This window comes from Pelobates fuscus, chromosome 11 (genome assembly GCF_036172605.1).
Source record: "Pelobates fuscus isolate aPelFus1 chromosome 11, aPelFus1.pri, whole genome shotgun sequence".
Lineage (NCBI taxonomy): Eukaryota > Metazoa > Chordata > Amphibia > Anura > Pelobatidae > Pelobates > Pelobates fuscus.
Genome location: NC_086327.1, coordinates 41,266,617 through 41,283,819, shown reverse-complemented (window position 1 = coordinate 41,283,819; position 17,203 = coordinate 41,266,617). Strand labels below are relative to the sequence as shown.

Below are 17,203 nucleotides of genomic sequence, written 5' to 3'. Positions count from 1 at the left end.
GCAGAGGCATAACTAGAAACCATCTCTGTGCCCAGCCCTTCCTTGTGTCTCTCCCCCCCCCCCCGTACCTGCCCACCGCATAGACCAGAAGTGCTCTCTCAATTAGTACTTCCTGTAAGACCACCGTACGTCCAGCCTCACTACAGACAGCGGCAGGAGAGGAGCAGCACAGAACCGTTCTCCCCTTCTGTCAGTCACCCTGCGACCGTTCGTCCCGGGTCTGCCTGGCCTGCTGTAGAGTGACGGGCCCGGCTGTGACCCATGCGACCTTGATTGTTATCCCACTGGTAGGGAGGCATGTATAACTATACATGTAGGAACTTAATATTACAAATCCTGACATCCTTGCTTGTTTTACATTTTAAAGTATATATAAACATTTACATTTTAAAGGATATATAAACATACTATGTATGTAGTATATACGTATATGTTTTTTTTATATATTGTTTTTTTACTCACTTATGCTAGTACAGCTCCAGTTGTCTCAAATTTCTTCTTTCTCCCTTCCATTCCACTGAGAGCATCAACATTTTTCCTCCAGTCACCTACTTCGCGTATATCCTTTAAATAGTGGATAGACTGAGTCAATATGTTACATAGAATAGCAAATATATATTTACAAAGCTTTAGTCCAACAATTGGACAAAATGTAATGATCCTTTCAGATCATAAAAAAAAAAAAAACACTATGCCTTGTTACCATAATTATGTCCCTGCCTGCCTACCCAATGCCAAAATGGAATATTTAACATATTAAAGGGACATGCATCACTTTAAGTCAACTGTCTTGTTTAAAAGTTTCAGCTTTGAATGAGACAGTTGCCTCACTCTGCCGGGGGAAAAAAGCAAGGGAATATGTTTTTCTTCATAATTACCAGCTTTTCTTTCTTATTCTTTTCACAGCCACTTTAGGGGGGACACTGATCTAACCAATCGGTGCCCTATCCCTAGGAATGCTGAAAAAGTGCATCTGGCCTATCTGACAGATTTACAGTTGGAAGATCTCTTCAACTTGCAACATCCTGACAATAGTAGAAGTGATGGATTCTGATCAGTGTGACCATGCAGTGCAGGATTTTGTGTTGGGTTTCTCTCTCCTTCTACTGCACAGTGATGCAATGTTTCTGTCATAAGTAGACTGGTATGACACTGAGATGATAGGTAAGAGGGAGGAGAAGGGAAGCCTGAATAAACTCCCCTAACTATAATGCAACTTGACCAAGTTTATAGCAAGTTTATAAATGCAAAAGTTTTTCCTGCTTTATTTTAAGTTTTTTATATTTGTTTAACCCCTTAAGGACCAAACTTCTGGAATAAAAGGGAATCATGACGTGTCAGACATGTCCTGTGTCCTTAACCCCTTAAGGACCAAACTTCTGGAATAAAAGGGAATCATGACATGTCACACACGTCATGTGTCCTTAAGGGGTTAAGGGGTTAAAACTGTTTGCTTGCTGTTTTCGAAAAGTAATTAAGTGATGCATGTCCCTTTAAGCTTCGGCAGCTCCATACAATGTAACTACAAATGTAGTGGTTCATTCTGTCTTGAGATAGGTTCCTGCACAATTTAGGAACACATAACCTAGTAATGACATTAGCTGAGCTATAGAATTTTTAAAAATCTTTTTGTACTATTTTATTTTACATTTTGGTTTTAGTGAATAAATCACATAGACTCAGGTAATGTATGTGGTGATGGTATGTTGCCATTGAATGTAAAAAAAAATGAGCTTCTAGTTGTGGTCATTTGATTCATTTATGTCCCCATAATCAAATAGTTCATTTTTTAATGAAAACATAATAATAAATTGCTTACCTTATCTGCGTCATCTTTTTTGGCTTGTTTGACCTGTTTCAGATTAGCCCTGAGATCCATAGAAACTTTATGTTTAGTGCCCAATAGCGCCCGCATCATGGCATCTGCAGACAGGCGTACTCTCCGGAGAGGTGGACGTTTAAATTTCCCTCGAAGGTCAAAAATCTTTTGATTTAGGTCTTCAATCTGGAAATTTATAACACAATGCATATATTAACCAAACGAGTTGATATACGGTGGATTAAAAGCTCTTTTGTAATATCAAGGAATATGTATAACTATTTAAATAAAATTACTATACAAAAAATTAGCAAATATCACAGTTTTCGACAATTTTGAAACATTGGCTACCTGAAAATGCTACCAAGTTGGACTTATTTTCTAAATGCCGTGACTAATTTAATAAATAGTACTAGCTTGCAGCAGTATGCATAAGTCAGAGGAAGTCAAATAATTTCTCATCAAAGGTACTAAGAAACCATTGTATGATTTATAAAATGATCAGTTTGGGCACCTTAACAACTAAAAGGAGACGTTCAAAATGAGAGGTCCCTAGTGCTGGACCACCTTTTGGGATTAAACCGTTCATCAATGGTTCAACCCCAAAGTCTATGTTCCAGAGCTGGATCTCTCTTCCCCCTGCCAATCCATTTGCTGAAAAGCTTGAAAACTAAAATTATGGCTGCTGAGGACAGGAGCGATTGGCTGACAGTGGTCAGCTGATGTTTTCAGCCAATCAGTGACTCCCCATTCACAAAATGTACGAAATCTGTACACAATCTGATGAAGCAACCTCTTTAGGCAGGGCATTCCAAATCTTTTTTGTTCTTACTGTAAAAAAACCCTTTCCTCTTCCATAGCTGATCTCATTTTTTCACATTTAAATAGGTGACCTCCTATTGTTTGTATTAATGAACAGGTTACCGGAAAGATGTCTGTACTTGTCCTGAAAATACTTGTTTACTGTTATCTTATCCTTTATTAGATGCCCTTTTCTTTCTAACTGAAACAATATCACATTTTCTTCACAACAAAAATCTTGTATTGTCCTTATTAATTCTGTAGCTCCCGGTTGCACAATTTTAGTTCAATAATATCGTTATTTAAAATAAGTGCCTAAATTCTACTGCATATGCAAAGTGAAGTCCTACCACTGATTAATACATCAACTTATATTCTCATCATGTAAATTAATACCCATTTTTATGCCAAGGTATACCCTACTGACCTTTGCAAATGATGACCGACATTGCACATTGCTCTCCACTTCGTTGTCTATATCTATTACTATGTTCTTCCCATTTATTATTTCCCCTAACTCAGTACCATTTAGGCTACAAGTAGTTCGAGTTCAATTCCTCATACTACTGATATTCACTCATCATGTACTTCCTAAAAACAAAAGGAACTGAATAGCTCCTGGAAGTTTGACCACCAGTCTTACAAGGTGGCAACTCTACTGTAGACTCTTGTTTTCATAGTTAAAGGATCACTAAAGGATCACTCGTTTTCCTGGCAGTATACAACACTTAGGTCCCCCCCTCTCTCAGGGCCCCCTCCCTTGGCCCTGAAGGGGATAAAACCCTTTCAGTTACTTTAATACAACGCCGGGCTCCCTCAGCGCTGGTGACCTCTCCTCCCCACCCGACGTCAGCTCCCGAGTGGAGCGGAATGCCCATGCGCGGCAAGAGGCGAGCGCGCATTCAAGAGCCGCGCGCGCATTCAAGCAGTCCATAGGAAAGCATTTCTCAATTTTCCAGCGTCACAGAAGCGCCTCTAGCGGCTGTTAGGAAGACAGCCACTAGAGGCTGGATTAACCCTGCTATGTAAACATAGCAGTTTCTCTGAAACTGCCATGTTTACATCTGAAGGGTAAAACCTGGGGGAACTGGCACCCAGACCACTTCATTGAGCTGAAGTGGTCTGGGTGACTATAGTGTCCCTTTAAGCATTTCCTCATATCGATCAACAGCAAGATCATTTTTGTCCTTTTATTTTTGAATGACAATTACACTTACAATTTTCTATTTTATTATAAATATTGCATATTCCAACTGCCGTATATATGCAAGCTAAACATTTTCAAAGGCATCGTAGCATCAACAAGCACAACCTGAGACTTGGCATTTCATAGATAAGTATTACCTATAACTATTACTATTACTATTGCATCACCAAAAAGAACATTATAATAAATCATTTGACTGTCCTTATTGTAAAAAGCAGACGAGGATGATATACTCAAAGAACTGAGTTTGAGCACCACCATGTGGTTCATCTTCATATTTATTTATTTTATTGTATTTATTGCATTGTTACAATAGAATACAATATTACGAAAATACAATATACAAACAATATATATATAAATTTAATACACAACAGGTTTAATAAATATATTAAACCATGACAGGTGCATTCTGTGCTGAGGTATATTTCCGTAGATCTCTTAAAAGATTTTAGATTGAATGAAGATTTGACTGTGTCCCTGAGGTTATTCCATAATTGCGGTGCTCTGTAGGAAAATGAGGATCGAGCCACTTTATTTTTGTATTGCGGTAAGCTAAATATCGTGCTAGTACTGGATCGGAGGTTATAGGAGGTGGGAACAGCCGGGGAAAGCCTGATTGATCAGGGGTCAGATAATTTGATTGTTGATAATTTTCACATTATTGCGTGTGGACGCATTTTTCCAAGATTTTTGTCTTTACTGGGAGCAATGATATCGGGCGATAGTTAGATACCACCACTTTTATGGATAGGTACAACTTTTGCAGTCTTCCAAAGTTTGGGTATGTATCCTGACACCAGGGATTCATTGATAAGGGTAGTGACAGGTTTAGCAACATTGCTGGGATTTGGTCTGGTCCAAACTGTTTTTTCATTTTTAAATTATTAAGATGTTTATTAACTACACTAACAGGCCTCCCTTTATATGAGGATTTTATTTTTTGGTCTGAAAATGCGTGTAATTTCTTATCTTAGCAACCAGGGTGGTAGCACATCAAACAAAGTAATTATTAAAGGCATTTGCTACATCTAGGGGGTGTTGCAGTGTTTGGTTGTCCATTTTGACAGTGGAGGGTTGGGAGTGGATTGTGGGGGTTTGTATGCTATTTATGATTTTCCAGAAGTTTCTTGTGTTTGATAGGTTGTTGTTCACATTTTCACTGAAATATTGAGCCTTTGCCATTTTTGTTTGTTTTGTGCATGCGTTTTGCCGTTGTCTGTAGGTACAGTGATCATTCATGGAGCCAGTACGCTTGAACTTGGACCACAATGAGTCTCTAAACTGATACATTTGAATGAGGTCAGCTGTAACACAGGGCAGGTGTGTCCTTTTTATTCGCACTTTACGCAGAGGCGCATGCAAATTCCAAACACGCAAGAGCGTGAATTGAAAAAATGCAATTGCAGAGTCTAGATCTGGTATTGGACTTAATCTGTGCCATGGTATGTTCTTGAGATCATTTAAAAAGGATTCAAGATTTAATTTTTTGAAAGACCCTGTGATTATAATCTTGGGAGGGAATTTCGTGGCCTTTATTTTGCGTATGCAGCACACTGGACAGTGGTCACTGAAACTGTTAGGAAGAACGCCAGCCTCCTGGATTCTGTCAGGACAACTGGAGAGAATCCAATCTAGCAAGGTATGGTTCTGGCTTTTAATATAAATGCGAGTAAGGGAGGAAATTAATTGTGTTAGCTGCAAAGTCTTAAACAGCCTACATGATTTATTATTTTTAGGATTCATGCAATCAATATTAAAATCTCCAAAAACCAACAGTTCACTTTTTTGGTTTTGAGCTACAGTTTCACTTAGTAGTTGGGCTATGTCAGAAAGGGAGTGCACCGGAGAGCAAGGTGGGCGGTAGATTCCAGCAACAATGATAGTTTTACTGAAAGGGATCTCAATTGTACCAGAAAGGAAATCAAAGGCAGAAGGGGAGTGTAGCGGAGTAGTAGTATTATCCACGGTATCTCCGCTGGTAGACAGGATGAAGCAGGTAAAATGTAGGTAAAATGCAGGTAGCGTAGTTACAATCATTTTCTCCCAAAAACTAGACGACACATAGCTTGGATGTTAAAACACTGGCATCTCACCAGGCTGAGTCAAACTCTTTAATTATTCCAGCTTCCTTTAAGCACAGACCTCCGCAGGGGGGGGCTGCATTCCACACAATACACTTCCCTTAGTCCCAGGCAGGAGGGGGTTGGGTTACAGATAGCCATCTCCTGCCTTAGGAGATACCAAGCAGTACACAGGAATACACTTTACATCATATTACATTCATGGGGGGTTACACTTTAAGTGGCTGGTTTGGCCACAGATAGGAATAGCAATGCAGAAATAGCAAGATATATACAAGGACATTCTGTAAGTGGCTAGGTTTGCCACAATGCTCCCCCAGAACCAAGCCGGCATACACAGTCTGATCCCAACGGATCGGCTTGGGGATGTCCGGAGGAGTACTCACAGATCACTTTTCAAGTTCAGTTTGTCTGGATAACCCGTCGGCGTTGCCATTTTGCTTCCCAGGGCGGTAGTGGATGGTAAAGTCAAAAGACTGCAGCGCCAAACTCCAGCGCAGCAGCCTGGCATTGTCTCCTGACACCCGGTTCAGCCACACCAACGGGTTGTGATCTGTGAGTAGCGAGAATGGTTTTCCGTACAAATAGGGCTGCAGCTTCGTGAGGGCCCACACCACGGCCAGGCATCAGAGACTGTCTTATCATTGAGCCTTCGATAGTCTACGCAGAAGCGGGTAGTTCCATCCCGCTTCGGGACCATAACTACTGGGGGGGCCCATGGGCTATCAGAAGGTTCTATAACCCCCAATTGTAACATTTCCTCGATCTCCTTACACATATTCTCTTTTACAGACTCAGGGATGCGGTAAGGAGGTTGGCGGAGGGGTGTCTGCCCTGGGGTTTCTACATGGTGCGTGGCTAATGGACCAGGGAGGTTAGAAAAGCTTTGGGCCTGGGCCCGCTCCTGGGTACTCAAGCGCTCTCCTAGCTGTACTGCTTCCCGATCCTCATTTTGGCCTTCTTTCTCTAGGAGGTCTGGGAGGGGCAAATTATCAAAATCCTCTGCGGCAGTGGCACAAATCGCAGTCACCTCCTCTGTGCGCTCGTGGTAAGGCTTCAGCATGTTCACATGGAGCATGCGTCTGCCCCCTGCTCCAGCGCACGGGCCAATTACATAGGTAGTATCGCAGATTTGCTCTACCACCTTGAATGGGCCCTGCCAGGAGGCCTGCAGCTTGTCATTAGGGACGGGTCGTAGGATTAGCACCTTCTGCCCGACCTGAAAGCTGCGGTCCCTGGCCCCCCTATCATACCATCTGCGCTGTCTTTGCTGGGCCGCTTGGAGGTTGGTACGTACGGTCTGGGTCAAAGTCTCCAAGCATTCCCGGAACTCCAGCACATAGGGTACAATAGGGGTACCATTAGTGGTCACTCCCCCCTCCCAGTGCTCTCTGATTAAATCTAGGGGGCCCCTCACCCTCCTTCCGAACAACAATTCAAAGGGAGAGAACCCAGTGGATTCTTGGGGAACTTCCCTATAGGCGAACAGCAAGTGGGGTAAAAACCTCTCCCAGTCCTTCTGTGTGTCTATGAACGTCTGGATCATCTGCTTAAGTGTTCTATTTAACCGTTCACAGAGACCGTTGGACTGAGGGTGGTAGGGCGAGTTAAGGCTAGATTTTACCCCACAGACCTTCCAGAGCTGGTGGGCGACCTCTGCAGTGAATTGGGTACCCCTAGCCGAAATAATCTCCCGTGGAAATCCCATGCGGGAGAAAATTTGCATAAGGGCATCCGCTACGGTCTCTGCATGTACATTCGTTAGAGCCACCGCCTCAGGGTATCTGGTGGCGTAGTCCACTACAGTCAAGATGTACTTCTTGCCAGAGGGACTGGGCTTTTTCAGGGGTCCGATTATGTCTACCGCTACTCTACTAAAGGGCTCTTCTATTATGGGCAGGGAATGGAGTTTGGCTTTGTAGCGGTCTCCCCTCTTCCCTACCCTCTGGCAGGTATCACAGGTGTTACAGTATTGCCTAATATCCTTGGAGATACCTGGCCAGAAGAAGTTCTGCGTCAGCCGATGTTTAGTACGGCTGATCCCTAAATGACCGGATAAGGGTATGTCGTGCGCTATGCGCAGTAACTCCTGTCTATACTTTTGAGGCACAATTAACTGCTTTATGGGTATGGGAATAGACCCGGCTACTACCTTCTCTGCATACCGGTATAATAACCCTTGATCCCAAGCATATCTCTCTCCTTCTAAGCCTGCCTGGTTCTTGTCTATTCTGTCTTTGTAAACCTGCAGGGATGGGTCTAGAGCGACCTCACTACCAAATTCTAGGGGGGCATCCCAGGGAAGGGCAGTGTGGTTATGGGGTGTATTGCTTACCTGAGCCTCAGAGTCACTGGATGGGGCCGTGGTGCGGGCCTGCTGCCTGGTAAAGACTGGGAAGGCCTCCTGTACAGTGGTTCGCGGGACAAAAGCGGAGGTGAGCTCCCCCAAGTCATTTCCCAAAATAACATCTGCGGGCAAGTCTTGCATCATCCCCACCTCCACGTTCCCTGACCCCGCTCCCCAATTCAAATGTATCTTGGCAGTGGGAACCTTGTAGATCGCTCCCCCTGCCACCCGTACTGCTACACAATCCCCAGTAAGCTGGTCCTTTGGGACACGGTGGTTTCGGACCAAGGTGATGGTGGCCCCAGAATCTCTCAGTCCCTCCATACGCTTCCCTTCTACGTGGACGACTTGGCGGTGGCTTTGGCGGTTATCGGACGCTGCTTGGACGGGGTTAACTTCATGGAGGGTGCCTAGAGGTTCCTCCACCTGGGTGGCTGTGGAGGGCTGCATGAATGATTCATTCTGATAGTGTACCGCAGCCCGAGTGCCAGGGGGTCGGCCTTGCTTGGGCCAGGATTGTCGTGCCCTGTTTCGGGGGCATTCTCGTTGTACATGCCCCCGTTGTTTGCAGGTGTGGCATCTGATGTGTGCCCAGGTGGGGTACCTAGGCTGGTATTGGTTGTTAGCTCCCCCGGATCGTGGGTGAGCTGTTTCGGCCAAGGCAGGCCGGTGGTTTGTCGACTGGGGGAATACCCTGGGTGGTGGGCGCTGCACTCGCCTGGTGCCCTGGAACTCATCTGCTAACTTGGCTGCTTCTTGTAGGGTGCGGGGCTTCCGATCTCTCACCCAATTTTGCAGATTGGGGGGTAGCCCGTCAAAGAACTGTTCCATTACCATTAACTGGAACAGGTCCTCTAGGGTGGTGACTTGAGTGGCTTCCAACCACCCTTTTGCAGCTCGTTGTAGGCGGTGTGCCCATTCTGTGTGTGTGTCTTTGGTGAGCTTTTTAATGTCTCGGAACTTTAGGCGGTAGGCCTCTGAGGTAATCGCATACCTGGCTAGAATGGCCTCCTTCACCTTTGCATAGTCTGTACTGTCCTCATCTGGTACGGCACGATATGCCTCTGCTGCGCGGCCAGATAATCTCCCTGCCAGTAGAGGTACCCTATCCGCCGCACTGATGTTGTGCAGATGGCACAACCTCTCAAAATCTTGCAGGTAGTCATCTACCTCGCCGTCCGCTTCCGTATAGCTTTTAAACGCTTGGTACGGAATCTTGCCCTTCCCCTGGGTAATGTGGACAGGCGTTGGAGCTCTCTCCCCGGCTTGCTGACTTGCTTGGTGTTTGACCACCAGGTATTCTTGCATTATTTCTCTCGTGTGGGGCTCTGGGTAGTAGGCTAGTCTGCCCTGTAGCTCCTTGTCAAATTCACTGCGTTCGGCCTCCTGTGGGGCTGCTGCAGGGGTTGCTCTGTCTCCCTCCATGAGCTCTGCCACAAGGGTTGCTTTTGTCTTATTGCTGGCGTTTCTTCCCCTTGCTTGCAATAATTCTTTCAATGTAGCTCTTTTCAATGCTGCATAGTTTGCCTCCATTCACCAATCGTTCGTATACTTCGACATATTTACCGAACACTTTTATCCGAATGGTTTGTTCCGTTGTGCTGCTGCCTCTCCTCTTTATTCGTGTAGTTACTGCCGAACGTGGATTTGCTGTGTGGTTTGAATCCCGTCGCTTGCCACCAATTGTAGCGGAGTAGTAGTATTATCCACGGTATCTCCGCTGGTAGACAGGATGAAGCAGGTAAAATGTAGGTAAAATGCAGGTAGCGTAGTTACAATCCTTTTCTCCCAAAAACTAGACGACACATAGCTTGGATGTTAAAACACTGGCATCTCACCAGGCTGAGTCAAACTCTTTAATTATTCCAGCTTCCTTTAAGCACAGACCTCCGCAGGGGGGGCTGCATTCCACACAATACACTTCCCTTAGTCCCAGGCAGGAGGGGGTTGGGTTACAGATAGCCATCTCCTGCCTTAGGAGATACCAAGCAGTACACAGGAATACACTTTACATCATATTACATTCATGGGGGGTTACACTTTAAGTGGCTGGTTTGGCCACAGATAGGAATAGCAATGCAGTAATAGCAAGATATATACAAGGACATTCTGTAAGTGGCTAGGTTTGCCACAGGGAGTTATAGTTTTTTTAAAGGAGTACATTTAATGGACTATCAACACAAATAACAATGCCACCACCTCTCTTTGCTCTGTCATTTCTAAAACATGAATACCCCTGTATTGCAATGGCAGAGTCTGGTATTTTGTCGTTAACCATGATTCTGAAAGCATAATGATTTTTGGTTTGTAATGGGAACACCAGGATTGTAGTGCATCCAGTTTGGGGAGCAAGCTATGGATGTTGCAGTGCACAAAAGAGAGGCATTTATTAATGGGAATATTAGGACTAGAATTACCTGGGGGACCAGGGTTAGACTCCACATCATTTGCAAGGGCAAGTAACATAAGGAATAGGAATTTGGACATAATTATTTTTTGGGCATATAGTGAATCGGATACTTTATAATTTTGTGAGGTGGGGGTAGGAGGGCTATTTTTTACAACTCTCCACCAGCACTCAGCAGATAAGTTACAGCAACATACTGTGGCATTCATGAAATGCATAAGGTCTGCTTGATGAACACTTTCAAGATTATTCGGTAAAGCATATAATAGTGACAATTTTGTGACTATTGAAATCTGAACTTTTTTTGTAAAATTAAAAAAGGACACACTCTTCATATATAAAGCATTTCAGCAAGCTAAAGTCTTTATGACTCCAAAGTGTTCCTTTAAGCCTGGCCTCCCAAGTATTACGTTACTTTCGATTCCTATTATGCCTTTGTTAGGGTGCTATTTTGTTTCTTGCTGAAGGATCCTCTGTATCCTGACAATGAGGAGGTTTGCACTTAGGGGACAGTGCATCATATTTATATACATGTTTAAATACACATTTCAGCATACTTCCTAGGGTTTTGAAAATACTAGGATTGACATGTTACATTTTATATGTTATTATTATTATTATTGCTATTTATAAAGCGCCAACAGATTCCGCAGCGCTGATGTTCAGGTGTATGTTTTTGTTCCTGACCCTATAGTGTCCCTTTAACTCCTCATCCATACCTCAGTGATGTTCTTGTTCACTTTGACCTCCAAGTCATATCGTTCTTCATCCACTACATCAATTTTTGCATGGAATTCTTTGCACAGGTCCTAAAAAAAAACCAAAAAAAAAAACGTAAAGTCACCTCATCCAGGTAAAGATGGATAGGATCCCACCTCAATATTCATGCATGCTCTATATAAGAAAATGTTTGCCTTTCCATTTTGTCCTCACTTGAGTAACTGCAGTTTAAGGAAACACAACTCCTCAACATTAAAATAGACAATAAACCATACTTCTCAATTAGTGATGTCCCGAACAGTTTGCCGGGAACCGTTCGCCGGCGAACATAGCGATGTTCGGTCCGCCCCCTATTTGTCATGGAGGTTGGGAGGGTCTGGGAGGGAGGGTCTGCTGCTGATTGGCTAGAATGTGTCTGCTGACTGTGAGGTACAGGGTCAAAGTTTACTCAATGATGACGAATAGGGGGCGGACCGAACATCGCCAGCGAACGGTTCCCGGCGAACTGTTCGGGACATCACTATTCTCAATATATGTGGACACCTTTATTCAGTCCCCAGTACATAACTGTAGGAACCGTGCCTTCAGTTTCCTCAACAATAAAGTAGGCAGTACATATTACACTAAGGGCATCGTATATCGAAAACGAGACAAGAGTCTGAAGCTTCTGTATGTTTGTATGTGTTTTTCAATAAATGTGTGTTTCACCAATAGAGTCTTGCATTGCTGTTCTCTTGTTTTCACATTGTTAATACTGCAAACAGCAGCAATGACATAAAACACATATTGACAATAGCAGCACTGGGCAAATAAGATAAATGTCCTGTGTCCTGTAGTAACCCCACTCAATCTTTTCTGGTGAAAAACATAAAATGAAAAAAAATCACACTTCACAATTAGCCACCACAACTGAATCTAACAGTGGAGGGTGGAAGTAAGTGGTGACAGAGGAACCCTTCCTTTTTCTTTCTTCAATTCTGTCGGCTTATTACACTCCCTATCCCTGTTCTCTGTTTTGCTCAAGTGAGATATGGTTAATATGTAAAGTATACCTGGGTTTACACAGTGTATTTGAAAATCAAACTGCCGCTATCCACTAATTACCTATATACATTCGTGTTTTCTGCATACCCTATGCAATATTACAGCTGTTTTTCCTTGATCTGGTTGATTCAATTGTGTTATTTAAAAAGACACTCCAGGCCCCTAAAGCACTTCAGCTTGCTGAAGTTTTTTATGTGTGATAAGTGTGTCCTCTTTTTTTCCATTTTACAAAAAGTGCAGATTTCAGTAGAAACTGGAACTTATATAAATCAATCGTGTTACTCTGCCTGGCTGTCAATTAGACAACAGGACGGTGGAGCTAAGCTCAAGAGGCAGCAATTGCCCAGAGCACCTGCCTTACCAAGACTTCTCATTGAGCTGCATTGGGAAGTCTGTGATTAGACAGCCACAGAAAGTCTGGGCAGGGTTAGAAGGGGAGTGTTTGCAGAGTTTTCAGACAAAAGATTAGCAGCTTTTTGAAGCTGTTGTTAGATATACCCGCAATCAAAAAATATATAATTAAATGCATGCATATTAAAATTTGATAATTAAGTGCATTAGAAATCAGCTGTAGAATATGGTGATCTGTTAAGACCATCACGTGTTTTACCTGCAGTTCGGAAAAGGACATGCCGGACAGTTGCAGCGGTGGGCAGGTCTCGGACAGATACCTTTCCTTCTCACGTGCTCTTTCTTCTTCCTCACGCTCCAGATCACTCTTAGCAATTTGCAGCATCAGACTCTACAGTGAAACAGATTAGAGTAATTTTATAAAATGTATATAATGACAATAATGACAATAGCAATGACGGCTAATCTAAGATGGTAGGAGTATATAGATGCTTCTGTAGTCTGTAGAGCTCTTAATTTTTTAACCCTCCAGCCAACAAGGACAGAAAAAAGGACTTCCCTTGGACCCAGGACTGGGCAATTGGCAGATTACCTGAGGGCTGTCATTGGCCCATGCAATGTTGGCGCTATCCAAGCACCAGTTTTGCTGTGTGTCTTCACACCTAGACCTCCCTCTCAGGCCCATTGCACCTTTCAGAAGGAAATTGGAGGCTCTAGTCTGCATTGTGCACTGACAGTCATCTGGCCCTAACCTCCTTCCTTCTGGGTGCTGGATTTTGTGGAATCCTCCATTCAGAGTCTCTTAATATCCAAGGTGTCCAGGTCTTCTCTTGGCCAGGTCATTAAACCAGATGGGTACCTGATGACTGGTAGGGCATATGTGTTGATGGCATAGAGCTTGTACTTGCCAGTGAGCTGGGACCTCAGGACCTGTCTGACTGTCTGGTGGTACTTGGATGTTGCTATGTTCCTTGCCTTTTCTTTGTGGTTGCCATGTGTTTGTGACATCCTTAGTTATGTGAAATTCTCTATATTTCCTATATGACATTCTGGCACTTCAACTCCTTCAGTTCTGATCATCTTCCCTCTTTTTGCTTTCATCCGCCTACATTTATCTAATCCAAATGACATTCTGATGTCCTTGCTGTATATCCTACTTAGGTGAATGTCCAAATCACTGCACATTAATACAACTATTTTGTTAAACAGTTTTGTTTTTACATCTGAGCAATATTAAAAATGTTTATATGATTTTATATGATTTAAACAGGTGAGTGAAGGATTGATTGCAGCCTTAAGTCGGTTAGCAAGGGTCAAACACACTCTAATCACACCTTCAACCTTTGGTACTGTTGTAGTGGTCAGCATGTTTCTCCTAGTGTTCATTGACTTTAACCCACACATGGGACAGATTGCTAGAGCGACACAAATTAGGGCAATGCCATCTTATCTACTTTATTCCTGAGGTGTGACAGTTTTGGACATGCTCACATTTAGCATTCCATTTTATAAAATATAGAGGAGAAAAATGCATAGCTGGTGCAAAGGTCAATTACCTTCAGCTGCAGTTTACGAGATGCTGTAATTTTGGGTTTTCTCTGGAAAAAAACAAAAAACACAAAATTATTACTTCTTACTTCACCTTGCACACTTAAACATTTCCTTAGAAATTTTCTAGGTAACTTTTCAACTATTTTCTTTTTTGTAGCAAATTTCACATTTCAGACTGGGTTTGCAGTAAGCCGGACAGTTTTCAGCAGGAAACTGTGAGCTGTAGAACACATCCAACAGAAACAGACCATCATTCTGTATTCCCTTATTCACCAAATCTCTTTATATCATTGAATTACAAGTTGTAAACTTCTGTGACAAACTGAAATTTTACAACAGCTGGAGACCTACCTTTGCATACCACCCAACATTTTAAATGACATAGAAGAGGGACACTTTCATTTTAGGGGTGTAGATTGTGGTGTGGCCAGGGTAGGCTCTGTTCTGAGAAATTTGACATACCTTACTAATAACATAGTTACATAGTGTGACAAACTGCCCTTTGCCACTGGGCATTGGAGGGGACTGATCGCTAGTCTCCTGCCCTGCGACTATGGCCCTGGAATGTATTGCCCTTTAGGAATTACATTTGGGCATGATGGATTTTTGTATGCTGTTCCTGGTCCTTAAAATACTTTGGAGCAGTGTTACAACTTTTAAACTGGCACTTCGAATGCAGTCGAAGTGCCGAAGTCGTCGAAGTGCCGAAGTCGTCGAAGTGGGCGCCATTCGACAAACGAACACGTGGCGGCGGCCATTTTAACGTATTCGAACGCGGTCAGCGGTGTGTGCAGCCAAATCTATGGAACTGTTTGCAGCTACTCAATTGCACGAACACTGCTGACCCATACCTTCTTCGACACCGCTCCATGGAACTGTTTTGGGCATGAAAATGTGCTTGCGGTCGGTCAAAAGAGACTTTTATGTTATTATTAGAGACTTTTATTATTATTAATATTTCTGGAACCACTGAACGGATTTTCACGAATTTTGAATATGTTGTTCCACAGGTTGTGTTGTTCATAAAAAATTAAGTTTTATTCATGTACTATGTAAAATGAGAAAGTTATAACAATGTATAAAAAGTATAAGTTTTTAGCTTGGAGATAATTGAGTAGATACAGTAAGAAACTCAATTATCTCCCAAGCAGAGGGGAGGGAATCTGTGGGATGTAACCGATATCTGATTGGTTAATGCCTAATTGCCTGTGGGCGTCTCCCTTGCAGGGGAGCACTGCATAAAAGCAGAGTACCTGCCATTAAACATCAGAGATCTTCTTGACCATAAATATGTAGCCTTGTCTCGTTATTGGAGGGAACTGCTATATCACACTGGGGATTGCTATGCTCTGCATACTCCCTTGAGCTTTAATCACTTAGCTCTTGTTCCTGATACGCTCTCCTGGAGGAGAGGTCTTCCACACACAGTCCTGGAGGACAGAGGCTGATTCCAGGTTGGACGGAAGACGGCGTGGCTCCAGTTAAGCTACGGCGGTTGGGGAGTTTGCGGTGGTTGGGGTGTCCAGTGCAGTGCTTGTGTTCCTCGGCACAAGCTAGGAAGTGTCCATTAACGGAAGGTGTCCGTTACACATAGTTACATAGTTACATAGCTGAAAAGAGACTTGAGTCCATCAAGTTTTTTTTTTTTGTAATTCTTTATTGAAATAAAGATGTCAATTAGGTACAGCTGGTAGTGATACAATTACAGTTATAGACTCAAATTTACCATGAGCAGACAGACAATGTATCTGAACCATGAATGCGTGAATAACCACATTTACAACTTAATTTTCAACTTGTGCGCTTGGTTTTTTTTTTTTTTTTTTTTTCCTTTCACCCCGTGTTTTCTCATTTATACATACATGAAGAAGAATTTGTGGGTGATTGTATCGCAATGAATGGCATTGCCAAGTGTTTAAAGGTAAGGGTGTGGCACATGGTCGGCAGTGAATATTAAACTGATCGTACCTGCTAGTGCAATTAAGAATAATTCCATAATGCAAATGTAGGACATAGCATAGGGGGGTCCACTAGGTGTTCTATAGTCAACAATTGGAGTGGACCAGGTATCTGTGACAATTAGCCAGGTATTACTCACTAGGGTCGAGCTATAGTAATTGAGTTCATGAGACTGGCCTTATCCTGGGTCTCGCATATCTCAGCCAAACCGCCCTCCATAGGAGCAGCAGTTATCGTTACCCCTAACCTAACGGAGGGAAGCGGGGATATCCCTTCTGTCTGAAGTCAGTAACCGGGCCTGGTCCGCATGCTTGTGCCCTCACCAGAAGTGTTTCTGTCTTGGGTCTGTCGGTGCTCGAATGTGGAGGGTCATGGGTTGTGGATGCAATCAGTCGTATTGTGAGATATAAATTCGTCGGAGTATCATTCCACTGTGCCCTAGTCCCCCTAGCCTGAGGTCCTGTATGGAATAATGGGGTATAGAATGTGTTAATGAAGTGAACAATACCTTCCCATCTACTGCTTAATTGTGTCATGAGTAATATGAAGGTCGTGATGGAGAAAGCCATGTAAATGTCGCCATGGTGCAGGTAGTTCAAGAGTATAAGCTGTAGTGCATGCGCTTGGGTCATTTGGTGGGGGAGGGGGGGGGAAGGGGAGGGGGTGGGGCGGGGTTAAAGGGGTGTAGGGGCCGTGGCCAGACAAGGTAGTACTATAAGTCACTGTATGTAGTGTAGCGGTCAGTGTGCATCTTAAGTTTTTAGAGATGAGGTGTTGGAGGTGATTAATAGTGGCCCAAGGCCTCGTGTGCTGTGAGGTAGGAATTGGTAGTGTATAACGTCGTGCAGGTGTTCCACCACCGTCCCTTCTGCTCCTGTCCACCCCAAGGCTGGCACCTCGCAGGTGAGTCATG

At 43.4% G+C, this 17,203-nt stretch overlaps 1 protein-coding gene across 1 annotated transcript in view; it reads right to left on the bottom strand.

Moving 5' to 3' along the window:
- The window catches only part of TNNI3 (troponin I3, cardiac type), a 95,979-nt gene that overhangs the window by 10,207 nt on the left and 68,569 nt on the right, over positions 1-17,203 (bottom strand). Inside the window, exons 5-9 of the mRNA XM_063435783.1 lie at positions 14,337-14,378; positions 13,040-13,171; positions 11,385-11,474; positions 1,820-2,005; positions 463-564 (exon numbers count right to left, since the gene is read on the bottom strand). Coding sequence (XP_063291853.1) covers positions 463-564; positions 1,820-2,005; positions 11,385-11,474; positions 13,040-13,171; positions 14,337-14,378 — 552 coding nt within the window. The remainder of the gene's footprint in view (positions 1-462; positions 565-1,819; positions 2,006-11,384; positions 11,475-13,039; positions 13,172-14,336; positions 14,379-17,203) is intronic.